The 11,915-nt window shown below is 37.9% G+C and overlaps 2 protein-coding genes across 2 annotated transcripts; one reads left to right on the forward strand and one right to left on the reverse strand.

Moving 5' to 3' along the window:
• On the reverse strand, positions 455–1,714 carry LOC109950008 (G-type lectin S-receptor-like serine/threonine-protein kinase RLK1). Its single transcript, XM_020567404.1, is given in 4 exon segments — positions 455–584; positions 710–788; positions 791–1,177; positions 1,396–1,714. Coding segments are annotated over 4 exon segments (915 nt in total).
• Positions 5,338–5,787, forward strand: LOC109950010 (uncharacterized mitochondrial protein AtMg00810-like). The gene has a single exon (XM_020567429.1). It carries the CDS (start codon positions 5,338–5,340, stop codon positions 5,785–5,787), a length of 450 nt encoding a protein of 149 aa, XP_020423018.1.

Genomic DNA, 11,915 nt, shown 5'->3' on the forward strand with positions numbered 1-11,915 from the left:
GATCTTTTTGCAGTACAAAGACGTCGTTTTGTATTTTTTGATGACGTTGTATAGTTTAACAACGACGGTTATTTAGCGTCGTGGTTTATGAGGGAAAAGATGACGGTGGATTCCACGACCATTGAAAAACCAAATACACGACGGTGATTTACCGTCGTCTTTTTGCTTTTTTGTAGTAGTGTTTCATTGACAAACTGGGATATCATCACGAAAAATCAAAAGTTAGATGTGATAATATAGAAATTAATGAAGAATATGGTAGGACATTATTTTCATTGTGGCATTCACCACAGAAAATCATCTATCACAAAGGCTTGATAGCATCATAACATCTGTTTCTGTTCAAAGTTTGAGACCTGACTTTACAATTTTTTTTTTCTTTTTCTTCTTCTTGTTTCAGCTAATGGAACTAAATGGGAAAAGACTTGGGGGAACTGAAACTTGAACTATTCCTTCAAGCATCAGCATAACCTTCTTCTTGGTAGGTCTCACTGCAGGGTTTTCTTGGATGCACCAAATGGCCACCATCAACTTTGTTCATATCATGCATGGCCTCCATGTCATTTTCAATCAGAGCATCTAATCTGCTTTCCAAATAGAAGTGATATGCCCAGTCAATTAAAACTCCCCTCTCTCCACCGCCAACTTCCACATCCACATTTTTCTCTGGCAACAAACAATTTCTAGAAGCAAGACGCCGAAACTATACACATCAACCTTCACAGAGACTGGTGCAGACTTGAACCAATCAAATGCAACATACCCTTTTGTTCCTCTGATTGCTGTTTAGAAGCTTGGGTTTGATTGAGCAGCTTTGCCAATCCAAAGTCGGATATTTGAGCGTTGTAATATTCATCAAGAAGTATATTCTGAGGCTTTATATCACAATGGATGATCTGTGTGCTGCATTCTTCATGCAAGTAAACGAGCCCTCCAGCAATCCCCAATGCAATGTGGCTTCTTTGTTGCCAACTGGGCTTGACATCATCCCCAAAAAGGAAGCTGGCCAAAGTGCCATTGTTCAAGTACTCATATACCAGCAACCTGTGCAGTCCCTCATCACAATATCCTAGAAGTCTGACAAGATTCCTGTGATGTGTTTGGCCTATGACCTTAACTTCAGCTTTGAATTCTTTTTCCTTGTCGTTAAATACTCTGTCCAACACCTTGACAGCAAGTACTGGTCCTCCTGCATGATTAGTTTTCCCCTTGTAAACAATGCCACATGATCGCCTTCTCAGCTCTTCATTGAACCCTTGTGTTGCTTCTATGAGCTCTTTGTAGGTAAAGTAGCGCAAATTGCTTCCTGCTGAAGCTTTGTCCTGTGAGTTCCCGTGAGCTTCTTCTGGTAGTAGAAGAAGAAACCCAAGCAAATTGCACCAACCAATATGAAATTGACAAACACAGAACTACCCAAGAGTGCTGATCCCACAATGATCAAAGTGTTCTGATTCTTTGCCTTTGGAGGTAATGGAGGAGTTGGGCTTTGGAGGGTACCACTACTCCTTGATTTAAGGAAAGTCTTACCGTTAACTCCACTATCCTGTCTTCCATTTGAAAGTGGTAGTTTTTTCTTCCAACATCTGTTGTCTCTAGAAACAGCTGCAGCACATAGACAATCTTCAAAGCAAGATGTTTTGCACGCTTCAACATTATAAGATGTAAACAACTCATAATCTGATCTTGGACAATCAGTATTTGTAAGCTCATCCATGTAGTACAAATCTCTTTCAGAACCCTGCCCTCCACCATCTTCACATACTTGCTGCAGGAAAGCTGCCTTGCAACCGCTGTACTCATCAGTTGGATTCAATAAAGAATACCCCACTGGGCATCTGCTGTTGGTTTATAAGTGTGATTGCCGAAATGTAATTAGAACAAAAGAAGTTTCTATTCTTAGTTTAAAAGGCAGCTTTGGATCACAGTCCAAGTATGCAGCAGAAAAAATGTAATAGTCTTGTGCCACTTGTCTTTATCTCATAGGGTAGTTAAATGAGTGGCTAGGATTGAATGATGTAATAAGGAATATTCCATTCCTAACGGTTTTGTCAGAGCACAATATATGCATGTCATATTGGAGCTGAGCTAATACAATCTTAGCTAGCTTCTTCTCCAATCTCTCTCTCTCTCTGAAATTCTCTCCTCTTTCATCTAGCCTATCTCTCTGCATTTCTATAAGCCTTATTACACTGATGATTGAATAAATATACAAGATAATGGTCTGTATATGTTAACATGGCCTCAGAGCCAGGTTTGATCAAATAACACTAGGCGTTTAGAACTGTGAGGAATCGAAGTTTGCAGCTGAGTTTGAGTTTTGGAGATCTAAGTCTAACATGGCTGGGTCAAGTGGTGGTGAATTGAGAGCACCAGTTTTCAATGGTGAGAACTACGATTTCTGGAGTATACGGATGAAAACCATCTTCAAATCTCATGGACTGTGGGATTTGGTGATAGAGGGATTCGATAGTACAGATCTGAAGAAGTCAGATGAATCTGATGCTAAGAAAAAGGAAAAAGAAGAATCAAGTGGTATTGGAAAAGACTCGTTTGCTATGATACTCATGAAGGATGCTAAGGCTCTGGGATTGATTCAAGGAGTAGTTTCATATGAGATATTCCCACGAATCTCTTATGAGGAGACATCAAAAGGTGCCTGGAATATCCTGCAGCAAGAATATCATGGAGGTAAGCAGATAAGAAGTGTTAAATTGCAAAGTCTTAGAAGAGAATTTGAATATACAAGGATGAAGGATGATGAATCATTAACTGCTTACATTACTAAACTGTTTGATTTGATAAATCAAATGCGAAGTTATGGGGAGGAATTGCCTAGGGAAAGGGTTGTTCAAAAATTGCTCATTAGTCTGCCATCTGCCTATGATTCTATCTGCTCAGTTATTGAGCATTCGAGAGATCTGAATGTAATTGAAGTACAGGAGGTAGTAGCCTCGTTGAAGAGTTTTGAATTAAGGCTGGACAGACATTCTGAAAACAAAACTGAGAAGGCATTTGCTAGTCTCAGTGTGGATGCCAAATCAGTTAAAGCTGGTGATCAAAATTCTAAACAAAATAAGAGTGGAAAACAAAAGGCAAGAAGTGGGATAACAAAACAAATGATGGTGCTAAAAATCCTTGCAAGCACTGTGGCAAATTATACTTTGGAGAGTGTCGATTCAAGGGCAAACCAAAGTGTTTCAACTGTGACAAATTTGGGCACATAGCCAAAGATTGTTACAGTAAGAAACCAACACAGCAAGTCAATTATGCTAACCAAGTAGATGCTACTCCAACTATGTTTTATGCTAGCAATAAAACTGATGCTAGTATAAAAGGAGGTGATGAGGTATGATACTTGGACAGTGGATGTAGCAATCATATGACAGGAAGGGAGGATCTACTAGTTGACATGACAGAAATGTGACTGCAAAAGTTGAAATGGGAATTGGACAGCTTGTTGAAGTCACTGGTAAGGGCAGTCTTGTGGTTGAAACCAAAATGGGCAAGAAATACATCAAAGAAGTTATGCTTGTACCTGGTTTGAAAGAAAACTTACTCAGTGTGGGCCAGATGATAGAGCATGGTTATTACTTTGTGTTTGGAGATTTACAATGACAGTTTTTATTCCAATTTGATTGCAAGGATACAAATGAGAGGAAATCGAAGTTTTCCAATGAAATTGCAGGCTGAAATACATCTTGCACACAAGGCAAGTGTCTGTCACTCTACTGCAATATGGCATAGAAGACTGGGGCATCTAAATCTGAGTAGTCTGAAATTACTACAAGAGCAAGAAATGGTTGTGGGATTGCCAGAAATTACAGCTGTTACAGAAGTATGTGAGGGTTGTATTCTAGGCAAACAGTGCAGAGAGTTATCTGTGGTCCAATGCAAACAACTACAAAAGCTGGAAATTGATACTTTCTCACTTTCATAGATGATAACACAAGAATGTGTTGGGTTTATTTCTTAAGACAAAAGTGTGAGACACTGAGTGTATTCAAGAGATTCAAAGCTACTGTGGAACTGCAGAGTGGCTATAAATTAAAGAAGCTTAGAAGTGATTGAGGAGGAGAATACACCTCAGTGGAATTTGATAGGTTCTGTGCAGATATAGGCATAGAAAGGCAGCTAACAACTCCATATACACCACAGCAAAATGGTGTAGCAGAGAGAAAGAACAGAACTATTGTGGAAATGGCAAAGTGTTTGTTACTAGAGAAGAAGATCCCTCTTGATTTTTGGGCTGAAGCAGTTAATACATCAGTGTATATTTTGAATAGGTGTCCAACCAAAGTTTTGAATAAGAGAACACCATTTGAAGCTTATAGTGGAAGAAAGCCTGGAGTTAAGCATCTAAAAGTGTTTGGTTCATTGTGCTATGCTCATATTTCAAGTCAACAAAGGTAGAAGCTAGATTTGACAAGCAAGGTGTGTATTTTCTTAGGCTATGGAAGCTGTGAAAAGGGGTATAGACTTTATAGTCTTGAAACTGGAAAGATAATTGTGTCTAGAGATGTTGTGTTCAATGAAGATGCATGTTGGGATTGGAATACACAGAAAGAAAGAAGTGTGAAGATTCCAATTGCTGAAATACCTGCAAGTAAGCAAGGACAAGAAGAAAACAGCAGTAATCCTGAAGTACAAGGTGAAGAAGGTGAAATATTTGGTATTAGTACTGAATCTAGTGATCAAGAAAGAATGCCAAGCTCCCAGGATTTTGATCACACACCTCGCAAGTACAAGAGCATTGCAGAAATCTATGAGAAATGCAATATGTGCATCATAGAACCAGAGAGTTTTGAAGAAGCAGCAAAGGATGATTCCTGGAAGAAAGCTATGGAAGATGAAATTCTGATGATAAACAAAAATAACACTTGGGAACTTGTGAATAGACCATCTGACAAACCAATTATTGGTGTTAAATGGGTCTATAAGACAAAACTGAACTTGGATGGATCTGTGCAGAAGAACAAGGCACGACTGGTGGCAAAGGGTTATTCTCAGAAGCCTGGAATAGACTTCAATGAGACCTTTGCACTAGTGGCAAGACTTGATACTGTGAGAACCTTGGTGGATTTGGCTGCACAAAGAAATTGGAGGCTATTTCAGTTGGATGTAAAGTCGGCATTTCTTAATGGAGTGCTAAAAGAATAAGTGTATGTGGATCAACCATCTGGTTTTGTGATACAAGGAAGTGAAGATAAGGTGTATAGGCTTAAAAAGGCCTTATATGGCTTGAAACAAGCTCCAAGAGCTTGGTATAAAGAGATAAATTCCTACTTTACTAAAACTGGTTTTTATAGGAGTCCAAGTGAAGCTACATTGTACACTAAGATGTCTACAAGTGGTATTCTCATTGTGTCACTATATGTAGATGATATTATCTACACAGGGAGCTCAAAAGAAATGATGGCTAAATTCAAGAATGAGATGATGAGGCAATATGGGATGACTGACCTAGGATTGCTTCATCACTTCCTTGGCCTTGGAGTTCTACAAACTGATACCTGCATCTTCTTACACCAGAAGAAGTATGCAAAGACTTTGCTTGACAAGTTTGGACTCAAGGATTGCAAGCCTGTTGCAACACCACTGGCTGTGAATGAAAAATTGTCAAAGATGGATGGAAGTGATCTTGCAGATGAAACTTTGTATAGGCAAATGGTGGGGAGTTTGCTCTACTTGACTGCAACCAGACCAGATATCATGTTTGCAGCAAGCCTCTTGGCTAGATTCATGCATAATCCAACCAAGAAGCACATGGGAACGCAAAGAGGGTGCTGAGATACATTCAAGGCACTATGAATTATGGAATTGCGTATGAAAAGGGAAAAGGGGCAGTGTTAATAGGTTACTGTGGTAGTGAGGATGACATGAGAAGCACATCTGGCTATGCATTTAATTTGGGATCAAGTGTGTTTTCTTGGGCTTCAATCAAGCAAAGCAGTGTTGCTCTTTCAACTGCAGAGGCTGAGTATATGAGTGCAGCAGAAGCTACTGCACAATCTATTTGGCTGAGGTTTGTATTATCAGACTTTGGGGAGCAGCAAGTAGAACCAACTAAATTGCTATGTGATAATACTTCAGCTATTGCTATATCGAAGAATCCAGTTCATCATCATAAAACCAGACATATCAATCGAAGGTTTCATTTCATTCGAGATGCACTTCAAGATGGTGAGATTGATCTACTATATTGCAAAACTGAAGAGCAACTTGCTGACATTTTCACCAAGCCTTTGGCAAGAGATCGATTTGTATATCTGAGGAAAGCTCTAGGAGTCATTTCAGCACAACACTTAGAAGGTAGTGTTGGTTTATAAGTGTGATTTCTGAAATGTAATTAGAACAAAAGAAGTTTCTATTCTTAGTTTAAAAGGCAGCTTTGGATCACAGTCCAAGTATGCAGCAGAAAAAATGTAATAGTCTTGTGCCACTTGTCTTTATCTCATAGGGTAGTTAAATGAGTGGCTAGGATTGAATGATGTAATAAGGAATATTCCATTCCTAACGGTTTTGTCAGAGCACAATATATGCATGTCATATTGGAGTTGAGCTAATACAATCTTAGCTAGCTTTCTTCTCCAATCTCTCTCTCTCTGAAATTCTCTCCTCTTTCATCTAGCCTATCTCTCTGCATTTCTATAAGCCTTATTACACTGATGATTGAATAAATATACAAGATAATGGTCTGTATATGTTAACATCTGCAACTTGGCCTTCTATCTTCTTTAAGTGTACAAACACTATTATAACCGCATGGCCCTGTTCCGAGTTCTCCAGCTATTTTCACACAAATATTATCTGGTTCAGTGTGGATGACACTCCAGCTTTCACTGGTTGTAGAATTCTTCGGTTGGTAACTTATGATGAAAACCCCATCAAAATGGAGAGTTGCTCTGACATAATACCTCGTATGTGAGAGTGCTTGTCCCGGTGTTGTAATAAAAAATCTCTCTCCACTTCTTCGCAATATGTACAAGTAGCCTGACTGATCAAAGATGACCTTGTAACAGGAATTTGTATCATTTGCTTCGTCACGACTGCTGCTGATATAATACGCGTCATAAGCATATTTACCTGGAACATTTATGGGGTTGAGCACAGCATCACCATTACCAAGCATCTAAAACTGGTATCTTCCCCTTGAGAAGTTAGTTTCTGTTTGTCTAGAATAAAGCAAGCCACCTATCTCCATTGTCTGAGTAGGTAATGATAGGATTTTTAGTACTTGTGCAAACAGTGTTAAAAATCACATAAAATACTTGCAAGAATACAAGGCTATTGTAGTATAGATGCTCATGCAAGGTCGTTTTCCTCAAGGACTAATTAGCAATTTATGTAAAAACAAATTCCAATTACTACTTAAAATAAAAAGTCAAGAAAGATGATTATAAATTTGGTGGATTCTAAAAAACAAATATTAAACAAAACCAAATACGATTGAGAGAAAGAGTTTTGAATATCAATTTATAAAAACACTAGGGTTTCACCATCACCTAGCAATCCTATGAACTTTTACCAATTACTTATGATTTGCACATGCCACTTTGAAGGTTAGGTTTTCCTAATGTATATTCTACTTGGAACCTCCAACACAGAACGTATATCCAACATGCAACCCGTCCGGACGTTCGGATCAAATCTGAACATGAAAGACTCATTAAGTTTTGTGAAAACCCTTTGAAAAACCATGCAACCTTTAAGACGTGGTGTTCATCTTAAGTGAAATTACAATTATTAATCACAAGAAGCTAGCATCAATTTCAGGGAACCTTCCGACCAAAATTGCATCCAATTACTTTTCTAAAGATCCTAATGGTGATCAGGCATTAAGACAATTAGATAGTTTAAAACAGTGATTAACAATTCAAGTAGGCATGCACTCATCATAAGCAATTAAATAAAAATCACATATTCATGCTAAGGTTCAAGGCTTCACCCTAGCAAAAGAAATTTAGTTACGCATACTCATAATTGAAATCCAAGAAAATATCATTAAGAAGAAAAGAACGAAAACACCTGAAAGTTGTGAAAACCCAAAACCCTAGCAATTGCTCTCCACAATGCAAAGTTCAAAAGTGAAAAAAGAAGTCCTTGATTCCTTGTGAGAAAGAGCTTAAATACCCCTTAAAACCTAGCTGCCAATGTACAGCTTTTCTATCCCCACAAGGAAACTAATTAAAGTAAAATAATACTAGGAAATAAAGTCCAAATTGGAATAGGAGAATTTGCCTAAAATCTGCCCAGCCACGTTTTGGCCACAAATCTCCTCCAAATCTGGCCCAAGATAGCTTGTTTTAAAGATAAAAATGTTCTGAACACTTCTCTAGAAGGCCACGAACCCATCCGAGGTCATCTTGGGCTCCAAAAACGCAATAAAAGCCCAACACATCACTATTCCAGCACCGCGCACTGCTCCTTCATTTTGTTGCCAGAAAATAACCGCTTGGAAGAAAAATCTGAAATTTTGATACGATCAAGCTAAGTGACTCAAGAACGTCCTCCAACTGGAATTACTCCAAAATTCCTCAATTTGATTATGTTTTGCTCCAGAGAGAGTCGAAAGTCCTATATTGGAAATATAATTCAAAGTATCAAAATTCTTCCAAAATATTAACCAAAATATACTAAGAATGAGGTTAAATATATAATATAAAATATGTCCATCAGGTAACAAGGTATCAGTTGGATGATTGAAGGTCTCCCAAATGACTCTAAAACTTGTATCAACAATCATAAAGTTTCCCATGTCGTTCATTACACCGTAGGCTATTGCAGCAGCTGGAAATTCTGTCAATAGTTGTTGATCTCCTTGTGGGGGTCTCAGCAGAAGGCCTTGGTCGGTTAGCTCTACTTCTGATTTTCTCAGAGAAGGGTTGCCTTCATTTGCATACCAAACTATGGTTTTCTGAGGTATCTTGTGACACCATATGGCAAGCAAGAAGTGATCATTGTCAAGTTTTTGAAACCCCAATGCAAAATCATTGGAAGGTGAAAGCCACCAAGCAGACTCTTCACCTGCAGTGAGAGTACTACCCACACTAATGTTACCATTAGTTTGAGCAATGACAGAGAAGGGCAGGAGCAGGAAGAGAAGGAAGAGAAGGAAGAGCAGATGAGGGAGAACAAAAGCCATTGCTTTCATTTGTACTTTGGATCTGTCCACTCACAAATACAAATTTATAGAAGAAACAAAATTATTACAATTGGAGATTTTAGAAAAGTAAGGTCCAAGAAGACTAAGTAAAAGCTTATGCAACATAAGAGCATTTCCACCAGTTAGCTCCTTGCCTTGGCAAGGGTAGTCCTAGGGCAGCTACTATTCACGTGAATAGTGGCTGCCCTATCCCCCCTCAGCAAAGTGTGTTTCCAGCAGTTTAGGCTTGCCATGGCAAATACTATTCATTTTTTTGTTTTTTTTCACAACTTTGTTTACTTAAACAATTAATTTGGATAATATTTTCGGATAAGATTTTTGGGTTCCTACGTGTCAATACTATTCATATCGGATAAGATTTTTGGTTTCAAATTTCAGATAAATTTCAAATTTCAGATATATTTCAAAATTCAAATTTCAGATAAATTCAAAATATCAAATTTCAGATACATTTCAAATTTCAAATTTCAGATAAGATTTTCATCCTCTAAGATTGCGCAACGTGTCATATCTATCGGTCTAAATTTTTCTATAAAACCAGAGGTTCAGCTCATACCTCCCACACCAGTTCTTCTCTACATTTCCATTTCTCATATTTTAGATTTCATTCTCCATTCTCAATGGTAGACATGCAAGAGGTTTTGGAGAGGCAAGAGCTAGAAACTAGAGAAATGGAGTGGCGTCTCGTTCAACACTACCGTCAGACCCGTTGGAATAATTTGGAATCTCTTACAATTCTTCACCACCTCCCAACAATGGGTATGGTTGAAACTTTTTTTGCCTTGCCCAGTAGCACCAAACCACATTTGTGCTTGCATAATCTATAAAAAAAATTAAGTGGAAATGCAAGAAACTTTAAAAAATATTGGCAATGCAACATGTAAAAAAAAACTAATGCAAATGCAATAAATTTTAAAAAAATGCAACATGTATAAAAAAAATACAATAAATATTAACAAAATATATAAATTGCAAGAAACATTTAAATAAAAATTAATATGACATAGAAATTAATAGAACGAAAATGACAAATAATTTACCTCACTGCTAAGGTTTTCCCCGCTTCTATGGTTGTCCATCACTTTTGCCAAGGCATTTCTCCATTTTGCCAACTCTTTATTAAGAATTTTCCACCTACTAGATAATGCTATTTCTGTACGTGTCGAACCAATTGCCCTTTCACAAAATGCCTGATGAATTTTTTTTCCACATATGAGAAAATTTAATCTCATTGCTCGTTACGGGACAATGACTAACTTGGACCCAAGCCTCACACACGCTAACATCTTCCATCATGCTCCATGCCCCTCCATTTTCACTAGAAGAACCCATAATATGATAGAGAAAAATACAACTTGAAAGTGAAAAAAATATTGAGTAGAAAGTGAATAATAGTAGAAGGAGAAAAAAATGTAAGAGGATTTGGTGTTAAAAGTGAAGAGTATTGGTTGGTATTTATACAAAAAAAAAAAATTGCAGTAATTTTTGTGTATTTTTAAAAATATTTTTCAATATTTTTTATTTTTTTATTGCAGAAAAATTGGTTGCCGTTGGATTGAAGGAAAAAATCGAATCGGAGAGCCGCCAGGGCGACACGTGTAAGGTAGTCGTTGGCGGCTATTGTAGCGTGTTGTTTCAAATTTTTTTTAATGTTGGCAAGTGCAATGCACGCGCCAACGATAAAAAAAAAAAAAAATGAAAGCTGAAGGGCTGACGCCAGCCTAGCGTCATCCATGACGTCACCGCCCTCGGGCTCTTTCTCGGGCTAAACTCCACCTCGGGCCAGCCCAGTCTCATGGCCCAGACCTCTTGCCCGGGCTGCCTTTTGTTGCTGAAAACCCATTTTTCTGCCAAACCCCTCTCTCCCTCCCCCCGCCAGCCCGAGTCCAGCCTTAGCTGCTGGACTTGCTCTTTAGAAAGCATGGTCATTGTTTTCATAAAGAAAGCAGTGAGGACAAAAAAGACATGACCATTGTTGTCATAGGAAAAAAAAAAGCAATGAAATGAAATTATGAGAGAAATATAGCTGCAATTTCATTTGATAAGACTGCAAGTGTCCAATTTCAATTTGAAATTTTCTTATTGGGACCACTACGAAGAAAAAGACTGCATGAATTAACTGGTTGAATTTTGCAGTGGGAATGGGTCAAGAAAGAGACCTATATATTGACCCAAAAAATCAGAGAGAAATAGAAGAGGTAATGTGGACTAATCTTAAACTATACTGATTAATCTGCAGGTATCTTTCTTGTTCTTTTTCACATCCCCAAATAACATAGGATTTTTCAGGTATAGATATCATTAAGAGAATTTTTTTATACAAGCGATATTTGACTTTAATCTAATCTAAACTACAGGAAAGGTGATTTGAACTCATGTGCAGAGTGGGGAGTACATCCGCTTTAGCCAACTTGGCTAGGCCCATGTCTGCATCATTAAGAGACTTTTGAATGCATCTGCTTGCAGAGCCACAGGTTCTAACCAAAAATATGTGGGAGTTGTGTGCACAACACACAGACTCCATAAACTTAAACGACAAAGTTATCATCTTCATACCAAACTGAGATTTAATTTTGGAAACTAAAAAGAAGGATCTTATAAACAATAATTACAAGCGGAAACGACATCAGAAGGCTGATTTAATACCTTAGGAGTCCTTGACTTGATGTTAATGGAATTTGTGAACAAGTACTTACCAATAGAAAGGACCACAATCCACAACCAATAATGGCCTTGGTTTTTCAGAAACCAG

Source organism: Prunus persica, chromosome G6 (assembly GCF_000346465.2).
Source record: "Prunus persica cultivar Lovell chromosome G6, Prunus_persica_NCBIv2, whole genome shotgun sequence".
NCBI lineage: Eukaryota > Viridiplantae > Streptophyta > Magnoliopsida > Rosales > Rosaceae > Prunus > Prunus persica.